At 45.9% G+C, this 20,348-nt stretch overlaps 1 protein-coding gene across 5 annotated transcripts; it reads right to left on the minus strand.

The window, feature by feature from the left end:
• Positions 1-9,497: 9,497 nt before the first annotated feature.
• KRT5 (keratin 5) lies at positions 9,498-15,546 on the minus strand. Of its 5 annotated transcripts, none has more exons than XM_023211051.1 (10): positions 14,987-15,253; positions 14,604-14,881; positions 13,808-14,022; positions 12,970-13,030; positions 12,770-12,865; positions 12,465-12,629; positions 11,987-12,112; positions 11,501-11,721; positions 10,716-10,750; positions 9,500-10,175 (listed from the first exon to the last, which is right to left on the minus strand). In XM_023211051.1, exons 1-10 carry the CDS (start codon positions 15,153-15,155, stop codon positions 9,865-9,867), a joined length of 1,677 nt encoding a protein of 558 aa, XP_023066819.1. In that variant the 5' UTR covers positions 15,156-15,253; the 3' UTR covers positions 9,500-9,864. The 5 variants fall into 5 exon arrangements, with proteins under 5 accessions (XP_023066815.1, XP_023066819.1, XP_023066818.1 ...); XM_023211050.1 differs by having other exon boundaries at positions 14,951-15,253; XM_026454680.1 differs by having other exon boundaries at positions 9,865-10,010; positions 10,119-10,175; positions 14,604-15,155.
• Positions 15,547-20,348: the final 4,802 nt, after the last annotated feature.

The raw sequence follows: 20,348 nt of genomic DNA on the forward strand, positions 1-20,348 counted from the left end.
TTTTTTTTTTTTTTTTTTTTTTTTTTTTTTTTTTTTACCTCTTTCAGTGGTTGCCCTAGAGTTTGCAATATACATTTACAACAAATCCAAGTCTACCTTCAAATAACACTATACTGCTTCATGGGTATTGCAAGTTCTTTGTAATAACCAAGTACAGTTTACCCTTGAACAACATGGGTTTGAACTTCATGGATCCACATATATGTAGAATTCACAAGATGCAATATCCAAGTTTCATGAAGGGCCAACTTTTCTTTTCATGCAGAGGATTCTACAGGGCTGACTGTGGGACTTGACTATGCCAGGATTTTGGTATATGTGCAGGATCCTGGAATCAATCCCTGGCATACACCAAGGGGTGACCGTATTGCTAATTCCATCCTTATGTCCTTTGTATCATTGCTGTCATTCATTTCACTTACCCATAAAGTACAAACATTGAAGACATTGTTGCTATTATTATTTTGAACAAACATTTATCTGTTAGATCTTATTTCTTCTCTAATGTTTTTCCTTTCTTTATGTAGATCCGAGTTTCTGACCTATATAATTTTCCTTCTCTGTGAAGAACTTCTTTTGACATTTCTTACAAGGCAGGACTACTGGCAACAAATTCTCTTAATTTTTGTTTGTCTTGAGAAAGTCTTAATTTTTTCGTCACTTTTGAAGGATAATTTAGCAAGATATAGAATTCTGTGTTGGTATTTTCTCACCCAACAGTAAATATTTCACTCCAGTCTTTTCTTGCTTGCAAGGTTTCTGTGAGGAAGTGAGATTTAATTCTTATCTTTGTTCCACTATAGATAAGCTGTTTCCCCCCACCCATGGGGAAAATCTTCTTTCAAGATTTTATATTGTTTATCTTTCATTTTCTACAGTTTGAGCATAATATACACAGGGTGTTTTTTTTATGTCTGACACTAAGTTTTGGAAATTTTCAGTCATTACTGTCTCCAATATTTATTCTGTTCCTTTCTCTATTTCTTCTTCTAGTATTCCTTTTATGCAAGTTACATCTTTTATAGTTTCCCCCACAGTTCTCACATATTCTGTTCTTTTTTCTCAGTCTTGTTTTATTTTTGCTTTTCAGTTTCGAAAAAACAGTTCTACCCTTAAGCTCAGATTCTAATATCAGCTGTGTCTAGTCTACTAATGAGCCCATCAAAGGCGTTTGTCATTTCTGTTATAATTTTTTTTATCTCTAGCATTTTTTTTTTATTATTAGAATTTCTGTGTCTCTGCTTTCATTACCCATCTGTTCTTGCATCTTGTCTACTTTGTTCATTTGTGCTCTTAGCTTGTTAATCATGGCTGTTTAAATTCCCGATCTAATAATTCCAACCTCCCTGCCATATCTGAGTGTGGTTCTGGTATTTGCTCTGTCTTTTCAAACTGTGTTTTTAAAAAATTATTATTATACTTTAAGTTCTAGGGCACATGTGCACAATGTGCAGGTTTGTTACGTATGTATACATGTGCCCTGTTGGTGTGCTGCACCCATTAACTTGTCATTTACATTAGGTATATCTCCTAATGCGATCCCTCCCCCCTCCCCCAACCTCACGACAGGCCCCGGTGTGTGATGTTCCGCTTCCTGTGTCCGAGTGTTCTCATTGTTCACTTCCCACCTATGAGTGAGAACATGAGGTGTTTGGTTTTTTGTCCTTGCGATAGTTTGCTGAGAATGATGGTTTCCAGCTTCATCCATGTCCCTACAAAGGACATGAACTCATCTTTTTTATGGCTGCATAGTATTCCATGGTGTATATGTGCCACATTTTCTTAATCCAGTCTATCATTGATGGACATTTGGGTTGGTTCCAAGTCTTTGCTATTGTGAATAGTGCCGCAATAAACATACATGTTTTCTACCTTTGAGTATGCTTTGTAATTTTTTTGTTGAAAATGGGTGGAAGAAACTGGTAAATAAGGCTTTAGTAATGTAGTGATGAATTATGAGGTGAGGGGAGGTATTCTATGATTAGGATTAGTCTTTTAGTGAGCCTGTGCCCCTTGGCTGTGAACTTCACAAGTGCTTCTGAGGTTTTTTTCACCTCTTTAAGTAGGGCCAGCATAGCTGGAGGGAGCTGGGGTTGGGTATGTCCCTTTCTCCAGTTAGACCAGGCTCTGATAAAACCTCAGCAGGGCTGGCTGTGGTTAAATAGTTTTTCCCGACCGCAAACTGCCTTAAGAACAGAATGCTCTGGCTATTTCAAAATGATTCTTTGTCTGCTCCCTCTACTGGAAGCATGAGATTTTTCTCACATTTTCTCTGTGAGGACCTAGTGGAGCCCCTGGAGGTAAAACTAATGAGAAAGTATGCCCCTCTAAGACTGGGCTCCCCTGGAATTTTCAACACTCAGACTTATCCACCCGGAGCCTCCAGCGATTTACCAATTACAGCTCAGGGTTTTCTACCCAACTACTGGTTCCTGTGGAGATTTCTCCTCATGGGTTACTACTCTAGTAAGTTAGGATTCTCTGTAATTGCCTCCCTGACTCTCCAGTTGGAAGGCAGTGAGTGGTTTGCCCTGTAACCTCAGTTCTCTGACAGATAAAGAAGAGTTGTTGCTTTTCATTTGTTCAGTTTTTTTACTTTCTGTTAGAATGCAGTGATGGCTTTCAACCTCCTGACGTGCCAGATCCCAAACTAAAAGTACCTCTGGTCTCTCTTGCTCTTTAAGTCGGAGCTGAGGTTTTCTACCCTTTTGTTTCCCCTCCTTGCCGATGCCTGCTCCACGAGGCTCCTCTTGATCACCATCAAAAGATCAACAGTTATTGTCACACAGACATGCAAACGTCCTTCTCATGCTTCCATCTTATTACAGATACATGAGTCTGCCATAATTCTAGGACGAAAATGACATATGCCCCCCATTAAAAACTGAAGCTCAAACTGGGTCCACCTGCAGAGGAGGAGTTCTCTCTTCAATTCTCAGTAGTCCTACCCATCATAACTACACTCAGGAGTTCCCATCTGACAAATAAGTTGTCCTTATCTTCCCTTGCAGTGTCCCTGAATGGTGTGTGACGTACCTTCTGATGCATTCTGCATTTCTGCACTGCTTTTCTTTGCTCTCTTTGCCTTCTTTTGTTCTGTTGAATAAAGCAGTTTGAGAATATGAACTTTTCTGTTAGATTGCCTTGCTGACCATGTGCTGGTTTAGAAACATTCTCATCCCATAAACATTCCTCATCTTCGAGGAACTGCCCCTCTCCATACCGACAACTCACCATGCTCCACACCCTCCTCTGTCAGTCAGAGATTCTGTAAGACACTCTGGGTGGACAATTACCAATGTTGTATAAGCCCCAAAAGCTGTTAGGACAAGTTTCCGGTGTGCCAGGCGAAGTCTGTTCTCCTTCTCCAACTGAAAAGCTCCAGGACAGCAGGCTACTGCAAGGTACCTCACCAGCCTTGAGTGAAGGTCAGCTCTGAGAGGCCAACTAGATGCCAGTTGGCTTGAGACTTGGAGAAGGCATTGCCATCCCAGTCACTTGTGAATAGGGTTGTTCAGACAAAATAGAGAATGCCCAGTTAAATTTAAATTTCAGAAAAACAACAAGGAATATAGAGGAAGTATGTTCCACATGTTGCATGGAACATACTTATACTAAAAAATTATTTGTTGTTTATCTGAAATTCAATCTAACTGCACATCCTGTATTTTTGTTTGCTAAATCTGGCAACCCTGACTGTGAAGTCATCCTGCCTTTATGTGGAATCACAGACAAGGGCACAGGTTGTTGGGCTACTGCTTTGGATTTCTCCTGTAAGGGGCAGACAATAGACAAGGACCAAGCTTAAGACCCTTCCTCCAAATCATCCCCATTAACTAACCCGTACGTTGCTTAAAAGTTTTGCTCAGTTTCTAAATATTTTTGAATTGTTGAGCTATATTTCATTACTGATTTCTAATTTAATATGCCATAATCATGGAACATAGTCAATATGTTTTCAATATTTTGAAGTGTATTGAGACTGTTTTATGGCTTAGCATATTACTTATCTTTGTGTATGTCCTAAGTGCACTTGAGAAGAATGCTGTCGTGGGTAGTGTTTTGTAGTTCTTTGTATATTCTGAATACAATTTCATATATATATAAATTATGTCTATATATAATATATTATTTTTATATATTCAAAATTTTCCAGGGCTGTGGCTTACTGTTTTGCTCTCTTCATGTTGTTTTATGAACAAAGTTTATCAATTTTTTAAGGTGAGCTTTTTTTCTATCCCATTTAAGAAATTTTTGCCTATCCTCAGGGCATAAAGATATCTTCTATTTTCTTCTGAATGAATTATTGTTTTACCTTTCACATATAAGATTATAATACAACTGAAATTGATTTTTATCTATGGGATGAAGTAGAAATCATAATACATTTTTCCCATATAGACAGCCAACTAACCTTGCACCATTTATCAAAAAGACTATCCTTTCTCTATTGCACTGTAATAGTACCTTTGTTGTAAATCAATTGAGTCAATATGTAGTTTGCTTCTAGATACTGTATAGTATCTCATAGGTCCATTTGTCAATCATTTCTCAAGTACCATACTTTCTTAATTACTACAACTTTTTAATAAGTTTCAGTATCTGGAACTATAAGTCTTTCAACTTTATTCATCATTTTTTCTACTTTAATTTAAAGTTCTGGGATACATGTGCAGGATCTGCAAGTTTGTTACATGTGCCATGGTGGTTTGCTGCATCTATCAACCCATCACCTAGGTTTTAATCCCTGCATGCATTAGTTGTTTATCCTGATGCTCTCCCTTCCCCCAACCCCTTTGAGAGGCCCCAGCATGTGTTGTTCCCCTCCCCGTCTCCATGTGTTCTCACTGTTCAGCTCCTGCTTATAAGTGGGAACATGTGGTGTTTGGTTTTCTGTTCCTGCATTAGTTTGCTAAGGATAATGGCTTCCAGCTCCATCCATGTCCCTGCAAAGGACATGATTTCATTTCTTTTTATGGCTGCATAGTATTCTGTGGTGTATATGTATCACAGTTTCTTTTTCCGATCTATCATTGTTGGGCGTTTGTGTTGGTTTCATGTCTTTGCTATTGTGAATAGTGCTGCAGTAAACGTGCATGTGCATGTTTCTTTGTAATAGAATAATTTCTATTCCTTTGGGTATATACCCAGTAATGGGATTCCTGGGACAAATGGTATTTTTGGTTCTAGGTCTTTGAAGACTCATCACACTGTCTTCCATAATGTCTGAACTAATTTACATTCCTACCAACAGTGTAAAAACTGTTCTTCTTTTTTAAGGTTGTTTTGACTATTTTAGCTCCTTTTCATTTCCTGTCTTAATTCATTTTATGCTGCTATAATGGAGTAGCTGAGACTGGGTAGTTTAAAAAACCAAAAATTTATTTCTCACAGTTCTGGAGGCTGGGAAGTCCAGGATCAAGACACTGACAGGTTTGGTTGTCTAATGAGTGCTACATTCTCTGGAGGGGAGAAATGCTGTCTCCTTATATGGCAGAAGAGCAGAAGAGCAACCTAACTGAACCCTGTGTGAAGCCTCTGAACTCTGAAAAGCCCCATTTCTTAGTATCATCATATTGCAATATCCAAATTTTGGAGGCAATACATTTAAATCATAGCATTTCAATACAAATTTTAGAATAGACTTATCAATTTCCACAAAACATCTGCTAAAATTTGATTGAAATTGCATTAAACCCAGAGTTCAATTGGGAGAAATTGATGTGTTTACATTATTAAGTTTTCCAATCCATGAAGATATTATGTACCTTAGTTTATTAGGTCTTCTTTAATATTGTCAATGGATCATTTTAGTTTTTTGTTTTACACATCTTTGGTTAGGTTTATTTCTAGGTATTAGATTTTTTATGCTGCTAAAAATATCTTTCAAATTTCATTTTCTAATTGTTATTTTCTAGTGTACAAAAACATAATTGATATTTGTATATTGATTTTCTGGTGGCCCTGACAAATTCACTTATTAATTCTAGTAGTTTGTAGATTATTTTGATTTTCTATATATACAATTATGTCATATGTGAGCACCTGCAGTTTGCTTTTCTTCTTATCCTGAAGATGCTTATTTCTTTGTCTTACCTTATTGCAATGGCTAAGATCTCCAGTATAAAGTTGAACAATTGTGGTGATAATAGTTATCCTTACCCCCTTTTTGCTCAATGAAAAGGTTCATTTACTATTAAGTATAATATTTTTTGTTTTTTGGGGTGGCCATTTGATTTGTCTCCCTTTATTCTATTAGTTTTGTGTATTACATGATTTTTTAAATATTAAACCATCTTGACTGCACTGATGTTTGATTGCTGACAACTTCTAAGCAAGTCCCTTGCCTCTCTTTCCTATTATGCTCATATCTGGGAAAAGCTGATATGAAAACCCAGGTGTTCCATCCTTTGGCACTGATAGCAACTTCCACCTTCAAACCACATGCAGGCCCCACCCCTGATTACCATTAAAAAAAAACTGATGCCATAAAAAACCCTGCTCACTCAAGCCACTTTTGGACCAGCTTGGAAGTCCTGCCTTGCTTTCCTTATTATTTGAGTTAAATATCCATTCATCTCCTCCTGGAGTGTGTGTGTGTGTGTGTGTGTGTGTGTGTGTGTGTGTGTGTGTGTGTGTGTGATGCCATCAGTCTCAATAGCTAAACGAAATTTTGGGTGGCTGCCCATCTTGCCTCTGGAAGGTGGTCATGACATGACAATCGGTACTGTGAGCCGGCTAGATGACTAGATGATGACTGCTACCACCAGAGTCTTTTCTTTCTTGCTTTGGCTTCCAGTCTAGCTCTGCTGTCTTGCTCTGGGCTGCTGTGTGCTGACTAGGGGGCTCTTTGAGTTGTGTTGCTGCCTGCTGGCAAACTTGCACTTTGAGCTGTGTTGCTTTGCACTGCATTTGCTGAGTTCTGCTGAGCCTCTGTTATAGATTTAACTGACCCAAATCAGAAGTTTCAAAAATTGGCATTTAAGGACAGGAGTATAGGATTGGGGGCCCTCTTAAGGAGCCCCTGGATCATGTTTATCAACCCAGACCTATCTGTATGTCCCATATTGAATTGTATTTCTTGGTTCCAGCACAAACTGGGACTGATGCTAAGCTCAGGGGAATGGCTCTTACCCCATGACTATTGATTGTGTGTCTCCAGCAGGTGCTGGCCCTCATTCTATGGAATTCTCAGGGAAAAGACTGATATGTGGTCCCTTAAAGTGGTCACTCATGTGGAAGAAGAACAGTTACTATGTGGCATCCTGAAGCCATGCTCCTAAAAACAGATGGCGGCCAGGTGCAGTGGCTCACGCCTATAATCCCAGCACTTTGGGAGCCCGAGGCAGGAGGATCACCTGAGGTCAGGAGTTTGAGACCAGTCTGACCAGCATGGAGAAATCCCGTCTCTACTAAAAATACAAAATTAGCCGGGCATGGTGGTGCATACCTATAATCGCAGCTCCTCGGGAGGCTGAGACAGGAGAATCGCTTGAACCTGGGAGGTGGAGGTTGTGTTGTGTCGAGTTTGCGCCATTGCCCTCCAGCCTGGGCAACAAGAGCAAAACTCTGTAGGAAAAGAAAAAACAAAAAACCAGAGGGCTTACTAACTAGCGTCCTGTAAAATGTCTTGGCTGCCGTTGCTGCTGTTGCTCCTGTTGCCACCGCTGCTGCTGCCTATGCCTTTGTTATCAGAAAAGATCCTCATCCTCTGGGCTCTATGGAAAAACACGCATGGCACAGCCAAAGGGTTAATTCAACTATTTCCATGGGGGAGGCCTTGAACCCTGACAATACAGATTTGAGGCTCTTTGGAGGAATAAATATATAAATATGAGCAGAGTAGAGAGAATTCCTTGCCTGCCAAATTATATTCAGAAACCACAAGAAAGAGAGAGAGAGAGAGAGAGAGAGAAACTTGAAAACAGGGAGAAGAAACAAAAAATTAAAACAAAGGTCCATACTTTGATACAATTGGAAATTCGAAATTGGCTAAAATAATTTATACATCTAAAAGATAAAAAGGCATGCAGCTTGTCTTGGTGTCTCCACCACATAAATTCCTTCTTTCATATCTGCTGACATACAATAATTGACGATTCTTCATGGCCTTAATCCATACTGAAGCTCAAATTATACTTATCCTTGGGGATCCTATCAAATTTAAACAAGGTACCCCTGTAATCTGGGGGAAGTTACTGAACACAAAATAGAGAACAAACAGGCATGCCTCACTTTAATTAGCAAAACTACTGACTTGCTTAAATTTCCCACGATCATAGCATCCTCTAAAGTATCCCACAGTGGGCATGGACAGTCTGACCCAGTAAGTCATAAATTAAAATTAAATCAAATCCTTGACATTTATAAGTTGGTTTGACAAAATGGAACACCATGGGCCTCCCCAACCCCTAGTTAAAATAGTTAATATGCCCCAGTGTGAATTAAAACAGGACCTTTAAGAAGTGAAGTCCATTAAATAAGATCTATTTAGAGAAGGGTTGTTTATGTCCATTGTTTTTTCCATCAACAAGCTAATTTGGCCTATTTTTAAACTTGGAAAAAATGAATGGTGGCTCACAGTGGATTACCACAACCATAATGTCATGGTCATGCCTACTAAGGCTCCATACCCAACGTTATTGGAATTATTGACGTATCCAATCCGCAGCTGGTAGATATTTCCTTCTTACGGATTTGGCTGTCGAATATTCTGTTGAGTGCCCATTGCAACAGCCTCTCAGTCACAACTCACTTCACCACCAAGGGCGCTTGATGCAGCTTTCCTAGATACTCAGGAAGTGCCTCAATGAGCCTGCCATGACATGCAATTTTTGCAGTCAAGCTCTTAAATGCATCTGACTTTCTCCAGGAGCACAGATATGATTTACATTGCTGAATCTTCCTCCAAAGAGATGCATTTGATACACTCATTCAGGACATAGATACCAAGGACCTCAGAAAAAAAGGATGTGCCATTGTTCTACAGGTCATGCAAAGTCCTGCCACCTCCATTAAATTTCAGAAATTATTTGGTAAACCAAGAGCTACTCTATCCCTGACACTGTCAAAAAGTAGCTATTGAGCATCTTAGTATCCACAATTTTTAGAATAAGCCCAACATCTTTTAGGTCTTTTGAGGTCCTGAAGGCAACATATTCTTCATTTACAAACTTTACTTAAGCCCAAATATGCTGCTACTTGCAAATCATCTCACCTTGCATAGGCCCCTCTTTAACAAAAGGCTCTAAAATCTGTCTAAATTGCAGTACAATGCACACGCCCATTAATGCCCTCCAGAGACTCCTTCATTGTAGAGACTTTACAATCTCTGTGCTTGGAGTCTCTGGGCCACCCCTGATAGCCACTTTCCCTTAAATGTTATTCCATTCTCTCTGTGAATCGTCAAAAGAACCAATCACATCTGGGTAGATTGACCCTCGTGGTATCTCTAGGCTGATTGTAAACCTGGAAGAAAAACAATTCTGCACACCAGCTTATATTATAAAAGCATTTTATTGAACACACTCTGGAGGTAGTTAGAACCAGAACAAAATTTGGGATTGGGGTGGGGATTCTGTTTTGACAATTTAGATTTGGGAATACTTTGGGTTCTTGTGTCAGCAGGGACCATTCTGTGGGAAACCTAAAGGCTGATTTGAAGCAGAATATAGAACTGTGGCAAGGGAGACCAGGGACTGGGAATTGGGTTCTCCTGGGAACCAAAGAATGTGGTTCTGCAATGGGCTTGGTCTAGACTACTCTCCAGAAAAGGATAAAACATGGCTTGAGTAACTGCCTAGAAGAGGCAGTCTCCGTGGGCTGGATTGCTGCACTTGGAAAGCAGTGACTTGCAGCAGACTCTTAGCTCTTGAAGCTCTTCCGGGAGGAGGAGGTGGTGGAGACAAATTTGACGCTGGAGCTGCTACCCCCACCACTGCCAAAGCCCACCCCCAGGCCTCGGCCACTGCTTGCACTAAAGCCAGAGCCCCCCACACTGAGCCCACCGCCTAGGCCGACACCCCCACTGCTGCTGGAGTAGTAGCTTCCGCTGCTACCTCCGCCAAGACCACCACCAAGACCTCCACCGAGGCCGCCGCCAAGACCTCCACCGAGGCCACCGCCGTAGCCACTGCCACCGCCATATCCAGAGGAGACGCTGCTTGTGACAACAGCTGCAGGGAAAGGAGGGAGGACTCAGTGAGACCGTCTGCCAGGCTGATCCTGCATGGCCCACTTATTTGATCTGCTGGTGTTGGAGCACTCTACCAGGCCCCCTTTACAGAGTAACAAACAAGGCCCAGAAGAACTGTCATTTAGTTAAGGTCCCTAAAAAAGTGGGTGAGCATAAGAGGCATGGTGCTAGGTACTGAGGGGAGCTAGGTACTGAGGGGAGGAGCTAGGTACTGGGGGGAGCTATGTACTGGGGGGAGCTAGGTACTAGGCGGAGCTAGGTACTAGGGGCAGGGCAGGGGACAGTGTCCAAGAAGCATAGGATGCATGGCTTACCCTTTAAGAGATAAGACATGAACCACATTGTTTCCTGTCCCAATCTGTCCTTCCCTTCCACCACCCATACCTTTCTAAGTGTATTATTATAAATTACCATATGCTGGGATGGGAAAGATTTGGACCTAGAAACAGCAGAACTCTGAGTTGGCACTAAATATATCCCATATTATTGTCATTGTTAACATCTGTTCAAAGCTACTTACAGATGTTGACTGGTCCAACTCCTTCTCCACTGAGTCTGAAAGGAGAAAAATTGAATTAAGGGTTAACAGCTCCCAAAAAGACAGCATTAGTCTATGTGGCTAACTCCCATCCTCATGATTCGAGTTCATTCCATAAGCCAGGAGTCTGTATGCCCAAAAGCTGCTTAAGTTAAAGGAAGGGAGAACTCTCCCGAAGGACTTTCCAATGAAGAGGGATTGACCTAGAAACAAGTTGTTAGGAAAGAATTGTAATTCACGTTCTCCTACACCCACCATAGGGAAAGCATAAGAGATATGGGAAATATGGTTACATTCTGTGAGAGAACTTGGCACTGACAAAAAGTCCTCAAACAGAGAGTAGTCAATGGGCAGTGTCAGAGGTTGAAGCAAACAGTAGTTTGGCAATCCAAAGGTAGGTGAGTTTAACTCAGCTGGAGTAAACATGAAAGGCTTCCTGAAGGAAGGGGTACTGGAGGACAAGTGGCGATGGAGGTGGGCATGATGGATATTGAGGCTGAGCAAAGAATGTGGGCAAAAGCAGAAAAGACACAAGTGTCAAGACATGTTTGCTGAGTTGCTCAGGTGCCTGGAGGACAGGCAGCATCCAGGAACACTCTATTCAGCCATATGGCCACGAGTCAGACTGAAATAGTATTGATGATGTGTCTTTATCAAGCACAAGTCACTGATCACGTGTGTGTGTGTGTTGTACACCCCACAGTGGAGCAGCTTCGCTTTATCAACTGAGGGCCATCTTGAATCTTGAGTTCATGCTGTCTGCTCACCTGCACTCCTCGCCCTCCAGCAGCTTGCGGTAAGTGGCGATCTCCACGTCCAGGGCCAGCTTGGTATTCATGAGCTCCTGGTACTCACGCAGCAGCCGGGCCATGTCCTGCTTGGCCTTCTGCAGGGCCTCCTCCAGCTCGGCCAGCTTGTTTCTGGCGTCCTTGAGCGCCAGCTCCCCACGCTGCTCGGCATCCGCAATGGCGTTCTGCAGGTTGGCACACTACAGACAGAAAGGAGGAGAGTGGGGTTGCTTGAGTAGCTGAGCTGGGCCTGAGGTGTCTCCTTCTGAGATTCTGGGTCAGGCAAACCAAACTATCATGAATCCCAGACAGAAACCAGTACATCATGGGTGGCAGGACATTGAAACTCTGGTACTGGATCTGGCTCCGTGTGTTTAGCAAAAGTAAAACAAAATAAATAAAACAAAATAGATGTCCCTTTTAGAGCTCAGGCCCCTTCCTTGCCCTCTTCCAATCACACCCTACCTGTTTCTTGACATTGTCAATCTCGGCTCTCAGCCTCTGGATCATCCGGTTCATCTCAGAGATCTCATGCTTGGTGTTACGGAGGTCATCGCCATGCCGGCCAGCTGTCTGCTGCAGCTCCTCATACTGATGTGGCCAGGAAAGAGAAAACATTCTGTTTATATGAGTGGGAAGAACTTTCCCAAAGTTCACAGGCAGTGAGTTCTAAGCAGTGGCAAGTAGTCTGGGGCTGGTTCAGGCTCTTCCAAGGTCGAGCCAGTCTGGTGCTTTTGCTCTCCTGGAGACCCTGGTATGAGATTCAGAGTGAGATTCTTTCTCAGGTCCTTGGGTTTAGATGGAAATTGTCTACAGGGCCATTCCTATAAAGCATCCCAATGGGCCTCAGCAGGTTCCAGGAACCCCATCCTTAGTGTCATGGCCTAGAATCCTAGACATGGTTGTGTCCCCTCACTCAGGAGACAGTCATCAAAGCACCCACCTTGGTCTGGTACCAAGATTCAGCTTCAGTCCGGCTGCGGTTGGCGATCTCTTCATACTGGGCCTTGACCTCGGCGATGATGCTGTCCAGGTCCAGGTTGCGGTTGTTGTCCATGGAGAGGACCACAGAGGTGTCAGAGACGTGCGTCTGCATCTGGGACAGCTCCTGCAGGGAGTTTTGGAGTCAGTCATCTGGTTCTGTGTTATGTTATTTAAGGTCAGTTCCATTCAAATCTTCCACTCATTGTGATTTGACAACTTGAGGAAAAATACCACCCATGTGAAAAATTTAGATAAGTTTCTTACCGCATCAAAGAACATCTTCATGAAGTTAATCTCATCCATCAGTGCATCGACCCTGGCCTCTAGCTCCACCTTGTTCATGTAGGCAGCGTCTACATCCTGGGGAAACAGGGATGGTTGGCTCTGCACACACCCTGCTTAAGTGAGCGCCATGCTTAGAGAGCATAACTGCAGGCTGCTGGTTCTCTCCCACCCACACGCACCTTCTTCAGCATCACAAACTCATTCTCGGCAGTGGTACGCTTGTTGATTTCATCTTCATACCTGGTGGTGAAAAGGATGGAAAGTGTTTGTCAGAGAATGAGCAACAGGTAAGGGGTCTTTATTTCGCAGTCAACTGTAAGCCTACTTTTGCAGTGGGAAGGGGCTTCTCCTCATAGGCAGAGAGGGAGGGGACACTAGTAGCATGGGCCTCTAGCCAAGGTCCTTCCCCATTTAAATACTGCTTTCTCTGTAACTGCCTACCATATAATTCTATTATTGCTCTAATTCAGTTGTTTCAAGCAGATTCCTGCAGAAAAGCTGTGCTGTTTCTCCCCAGCTGCATTACCTAGTTAACATTTCTAGTGTTCTTTTTTGAGCTTTCAGAGGTTTAAAAACACAAATAAACAAACAAAACTAAATCTAGCAGCCTAGTTGCTGGTTCATAAGACTAAATAAATTATTTGAACCACCAAGCTGGGTTGTGTCACCAGCTCCTGCTTTGAGACAAATCTATCCAAAGGCCCATGTACCGGAGAGGAAAGCCCCAGAGAGCAAGCCTTACATCAGGGCAGATTTCACCAGGTAGTGCCAAGGGCACAGAGCATGTTGCTCTGGCTGTTGGCTAAGTTCCTTGCAGAGGGCCTCAGCCTGGGGCTGGAACTTTCTAAACATGAGCCTGGCTTGTGTTTTTGTTTGTTTGTTTTAGTACTGGAGGTGTCCATGGAAGGTATATCCTCCCAGTGCCCAAGGAAGGCATGGTAGTAGACTAGTAATGAAGCCTATCTGGTGCCCAAAAGACACCACCCTCCCCTGTGTCCACCCCCCACCCCAACTCACTTGTTCTTGAAGTCTTCCACCAGGTCCTGCATGTTTCTCAGCTCTGAGTCCAGGCGGCCCCGTTCCCCGACGATACTGTCCAGCTGCCTCCTGAGGTTGTTGATGTACTGCTCAAACAACGGCTCCAGGTTCTGCCTCACGGTCTTGGTGCCCTGCTCCTGCAGCAGGGTCCACTTGGTGTCCAGAACCTTGTTCTGCTGCTCCAGGAACCGCACCTGGAGGGGAGCAGAGTTAGAAGATAGAGAAACTTGGATTTCATGTTCTGTGATCAATTCACTAAGGTGCCTCCCATCTCTTTCTGTCCCTCTGAAGCTTTCCTGTGCACCGTGCCTGGCCCTGGGCCCCAGGAGGGGAGGAGCAGACTGAGACACCCAAAGTCACTTTGCCAAAGGAAGATAGGACACCTATCCAGGGCACAGAAAGCACTAGGAGTGCTGCTTGGAGTGTGTCCTGGCTCCGCGGTGGCTGCAAAGGCACTCAGGCTGTTGCCCATGCGCTTGTCTAACTTCCTGTCCAGTCAGCCCCGTTATATGTGGCATGGAATTCATCTCTCTGTCCAACAGTTGTCAAGAGGCCCTTGTGAGCTAACCTCTGAATGGGAAGAAAAAACTCTCCCTTCCCAGCTGCCATTCTAATTCAGAATGCGTCCACAAATCCAGGGCACAGAAACAAATGAAAACACAGAACTGTACAGCTATAAAGGTATTTACACAAAGCCAAGACATCTTCCCTCTTCCTCTCCCTTTGGCATTTACTTCAGATCCACAGTGATTTTTTACAAAAGATCGTAGCTCACCTTGTCGATGAAGGAGGCGAACTTGTTGTTGAGGGTCTTGATCTGCTCGCGCTCCTCGGTCCTCACCCTCTGGATGGTGGGGTCGATTTGCAGGTTGAGGGGAGTCAGGAGACTCTGGTTGACGGTGACCTCTTGGATGCCTCCAGGGGGGCAGACAGGAAAGCCAGGGCCACCGAAGCCACCTCCAAAGCCAGCTCCGCCACCGAGCCCAAAGCCACCACCAGCTCCACCGCCGAAACCAAATCCACTACCGGCACCACCTCCAAAGCCATAGCCGCCTCCAGCACCAGCACCAAATCGGTTCCTGAAGCTGCCACCGCTAGTGCTGATGGATATCCTTTTGGAGCCCCCCAGATTGTAGAGGCTCCGGCTGCCATAGCCACCCACTCCATAAGCACCCCCAAGGCTGACCCTGCCGAAGCCACCACCGCCACCCCCGGACCGGGACACAGAGGTGAAGCTGGTGCGGGAGACAGACGGGGTGATGGCAGAGGCGGTGCTGAAGCTACGACTGCCCCCACTCCGGAAGGACACACTTGACTGGCGAGACATGGTGGCTTGTTCCTGGTGGAGCAAAAGAACCGGGCACTAGTGGGTTGGGAGGTGCTGGAGAGAACAGAGCTCAGCAGGACGCAGAAGGTGGCTCTGTTACCCAGGAACGGCAATGCCCCCTTTTTATCCCCTCCAGAACTGGGCTGGGCAAGAGAGCTGTCGAGCTGTGAATGATTAAGTGGGCTGGGCATGCCTGGGGGGCAGCTGTGAGCTCACCCGTCACACCTGCACAGTGGTGTGGGGTGCAAACACTTTCTTCCTGGCAGGCTCTGCTCACTTAGAAATAACCTTGCCTTGCAGCACTGATCTCTTGGCAGCAAGTTGGTGATGCTGCCAGCAAGTATATCTTCACCATAGAGGCTGGGGGCTGTGAGCACCCCAAGAAGGATGCCAGGAAGTAAGGGGGCATTGGCATGGCCAGTGTCCTGAGGATTCTTACAGGACCAGAGGTATTGACAACCATCCCAGTATGGTACATGCTGAGCATCTGCCCTTCCAGTTTGGGGAAGCTGTCCATCAGTGGCGGGCAAACGATTCCCCATAGCGATCTGCTCTTACACTTTTCCAAGCAGCAGGTTGCTGCAGGGTTTTCCCCTCTGGGAAAGGCAATCTGTAGCCTTATATCTTGGTTATGTGCTAGAGGGAAAATAGAGTTTCATCCTTTTCTGCACAATTTCTTTCTTAGGGAAGGCACAGCTATCCTGGAGCCCACTGGGCAGATCTGCCCGCAAGGTTCAGGCCAGAGAATGTGAGAAGCCCTCAGCGCCCCCTATAAACCACTTTGACCTCTTTAGGGCCAGGTTTATCCTTCCATAGCTCCTCCTAACTCAGCATTTGTTCTGCCCTTTGACCTTTTCCTTGCTCTTTGGCCTGGGCAGGACTCTGTGGGGGGCTTAGGAAATCCAGAGATCCCATGGAATCCCTTAAAAAAAAATCTGAGACTCATGGGCTAGAGCGTCTCTTTTCGGGGATAGCTACTCTGCCGGCTCCCCAGCCCCCAAGGTGTGTTCCAGCAAGCTCTGTTCTACTAGGGAAGAAATGAGTCATCGTATGTGTTGATACAGGCTGAAGGCCGCCACAAACACATACCTGCAGGAGCTTCTAATCTCATCAGGAACATGTTGAGAGTCTGACGGCCTGTTATAACGGCGAACCACCCTGTTCCAAGCAGCGGGATTTGCTCTGTTTTCTCTCTGCTGCAGCCCAAAGTCTCCTTCAGGGCCAAGGCAATGGAAAACGGGATTCTAAGTCTATGGATTGTCCTGCCAGAAAGGCTAGCCAGAGCAGGCCTGTGGGCCCAGGCAGCTGGCATGACAATCTGCCAGTTGCTTTAGGGAGGGCCCTGTAAGATCCCCTCTGCAAAACTTGTCTGGGGTGTTGTGGCACCAGGTGGAGGTAAGGGGGTTTCTGATGAGGTTTTAACACACGTCTGTTCTAAACCACACCCACTCTTTTTGTCAGCAGATCTGAGTGGGGTCACCTCTCTGCCATCCCCCAAATAGAAGCAGGGCTCTCAGGCAGGACAGTGCTTGGGCCGTTCAGAGCTGCGGGGCTTGGGGGGGCCCTGTGGCCCGAGGCTGGAGGTAGGAATGCAATGGGGATGGGTTCAAAGCCTCAGGGAGGAGGGGCTATATTCTCAAGAGTAGAAGAACAGGACCTGATCCAGGCTCAGGAATCTCTCACCAGGGCCTGCGGTTGGCCACAAGGAAGCCAAGGCTGTGGGAAAATGATTCCCTGGTGCTGAGGATCAGCTGCAACAGTGACTTCTCACCAGAGAGCTGCGATGAGCAAGCAGCTGACAGGTCAATCCCGACAGACAGACCAATGGCTGGAGCCAGTCTTACAGGTCTTGAGCAAAGTGGTTTGGGTGGCCTCCCTGGCTGGAGTGTTTCTGAGACCCTCAGAGATGAATTGTGCTGAGTTCACCATTTTCACATTTTGTTGCTTTTTGGAGAACAGATGTGAGTGTCCTGGAGGCCTGAGACATACCAGGGGACTCTTGGCTCCTGATAGAACAGAACAGGTCCAAGCTTGAAGCAAGTGTCTGAGGTCTCATAGTGGGATGCTCCCTCTCCACTCGAAGATCGCTATCAGGGTATGTCCCCACCACCACATACGCTCACAGGTCCCAGGTACAGGCCTCACTGCCCTCAGGGAAGCCCCACCCCTCCTGAAACACTGGGACATTCTCTTCTCCCCATTCATTCTCCTCCCAGCTGTGTTGTGAAGAAAGAGGACTTGGCAGAGCAGGAATGCGTTCTGGCTAGTCTGAGGATTGCTAGAGTGTGCCAAGCTCAGATCCATGTGCCAGGGACCAACGGTGAGTGTGTGGCAAGTAACTGTGGCAGGGACTGTGTGGGTGCCCCACGGGAGAAGCAGCAGCACTCTTCTGTCCGAGCTTCGTGGGAATCCTCCCGTGAACAGGCAGAGCAGCCCCTCCCTCAATGCCAGACCTGGACAGGTATAAATAATGGAGCCGCTCCCGGTGGGGAGCCAGGCACCAGCACCACTGCGGCTTGGGAGAGTCCCACCCCAGCCTGGAATTTCACTGTGGCAGGAAGGGAGGGATTGTGTTAAGCTCACCAGGGAGCTTTTCTGCTGGGCACTCCACAGAGGCAGTTCCCAGGTTGGGTGGGACATGTTGCTCAGCTTCTCCTCTGGGTGCTGCTTTCCTCGTCAGCAGAAGACAGTGCAGGGCCCGCCCTGCTGCTCTCCCCATCAGAGAAGGGACAGTAAGCCAGCTGCCCTGGCCTGTCTCACAGAGCTGTGTGGGGAATGCAGGACCCGGTCAGCGTTTCATACACGGAGAAGCCCTTCACAGACACCAGGGAGAGGGTGGGATCCATTCATGGAACAAGGGTTAGGCAAATCCTGCCATCCTAGCCCAGGATTCCTTCTCCTCAGAGCCTCCACTCCAATCTGTAGGGCTTTAGTAGAAGATACATTGAATAGAGCATGATAAATAGAACATGTTCAATAGAACAGCATTTGTACATAACCTCTAAGTCTCCCCCAACAAGGCAGTCTCCAAGGTTAGGGAACACCTCTGCATGGCCCACACTCTCAACCCAGCCTTGGACACTGGAGGTGTTCCACAGATATTTTTTGGGTAGAATTGACAGACAGAAAATCCTCTTCCTCCGCTCCTTCCCCAGATTGTTATGTGAAGCCCACAATGGCAAGAACCTCAACTGCTTTTGCACCAACCTACATCTACATATACGTAACAGAATGTATATACATTATATATATTCACATATATTTCTGTGAATCCCCCAGCCCTATGCTGAGTCCCAGAGTCCTGTCCATCTGCCTTTGTCTCTGGGTCCATGTCTACAGGATGAGTCTCTTGTCCCACTCACACTGGGTATGCTCTATGTTTAGGATTTAGGATTTAATCCAGCGTTTAGGATTCTTTATTCCTTAGGCTTCCCTCCATCCTTCTTCTCCCCTTGCCCTCATCCTGAGGGCGTTCTGCATCTGAGCCCACTAACAAGTAGCCTGCACATGCCACCCCAGCCCCCAGGCCACAGGAGAGAAAGAAAGCTTTAGTAGCCTCAACTTTGCAGCCCTTCCACCTCATGCTTGTTCAGCACAAACAGTGGGGAGCAATAGTTGAGGTGTGAGTCACCCTATTCACTGGGCTATGGTTGGCAGCCCCATCAGGGAGCCTGCAGCCAGATTTGCGGGTTGGGGAAGGGCAGATGGAACAGCAGACCAGCCCCAGGTAACTCTTCACAAAGCCCTAGCCTCGGGGGGAATTGAGGAAAGAATTTTCCTGCCTCCACCCAAAGTCAGTGGAATCCTGCCCCCATCCCAATCCTGGGTCCAAGCTCTGGTCCTAGCTAGATTCTCAGTATCACAGGGCACCCGAGGAGAGTGGCCACTCTGTGGATCTGCAGAGCTGGACACACCACCCCCTCCCTCATACAGACCAGTGTCTCTAGGACTTTCAGACCCCAGTCTGAAAACCAGCCTAGGTAGAAAGGTAAATGTCCATAAGTAAAGCAACTGCTCAGCGCTGGCTCAGAGGGCCTTTGGAGGTGACTCCCTGCTGCCATGATTGAGGTCATAGTGACAAGTGACTGGAGTTGAGTTTTTCTTGTGCGCGGGCTTTGCACACATTGTGGGTCACAGCATAGGTGCAAAGCATGTGGCACCACTCCGGACCATGTCTTGGTCCTTACCCAGTCCTTGGATGGGTCTGGAACCCTGAACACGTTGCCCAACCTCTCACTACATAGTTTTGCCCTGTGGAGCTGGGAGAGAAGGGAGGAGCCTGGGCTCATTGGAGGGGCCATGCAAGCTGGAATTTTAATTTTAAGCTGGCAGGAGCTGAGCAGGAAGTGAGGGTCAGGCCTTCAGGGGGCTGTGGGGAGCTACCTTGGCCCCCATCCCTTAGATTCAGCAGCCGATTGGTCCTGGCAGGAGAGTGTGCAGAGCAGAGCCCTTCGCTTCCCTCCAGCAGGTCCCTGCAAGTCTGAGGAATGTTCTTCCCTTGTTTGAAGGGTGTTTTGTTCATGGCATACCAAACTCTTTGAAAATCCCCCTTGGTTGATTGAAACTATGGGCTGGAAATCAACAAATACTTTAATTGGTCAGAGGGACTAAAAAAGGATATACAGCAAAATCCGCGCTTTGCTTTCTCATAGAGGGTGGTTTTATTTTTTAAATAAACACATACATAGGAGTGACCATGTGCCAGGCACTGCCCTTCACACTTTACATATATGAATCTGAAACTGGAGCATGCAGAGAAGGGCTCTTAGCACTTCCTCAGCTTGGCCGTCCAAGGTAGGTGCGAGTGTGTCCCATACTCTGGAGATGTGCAGCCTCCCTCTTCAGTGGAGAGGCAGAGACACGACTCATTTACACCAGGTTGTATCCCTGCAGGATCAGAGGTGCAGAAGGAAGCTTGCTGACATCCCTAACTCACCCCCTGTTCCATTTCTTCCTGCTACTTTCTGTTCTCTCACCAGTAGCCACAACTGGGAACAGGGAGGCAGAGGAGACACTGCAGCTGCCCGCTCTCTGAGTTTGTGTTTGGCTCAGGGCTTCCTGGTCTTGGCAGGGACGGCAAGTGCCAGAGACAGAGGCTTATTCCCTCTGACTTTCCTGCTTTGGGTGAGCTCTGATCATGGGTGAGGGGCAGGTGGGGTGAATCACTACAGAGGTTGGTAATATGGTGGGGGA

The sequence above is a fragment of the Piliocolobus tephrosceles genome, chromosome 10 (genome assembly GCF_002776525.5).
Source record: "Piliocolobus tephrosceles isolate RC106 chromosome 10, ASM277652v3, whole genome shotgun sequence".
In the NCBI taxonomy this organism is placed as follows: domain Eukaryota; kingdom Metazoa; phylum Chordata; class Mammalia; order Primates; family Cercopithecidae; genus Piliocolobus; species Piliocolobus tephrosceles.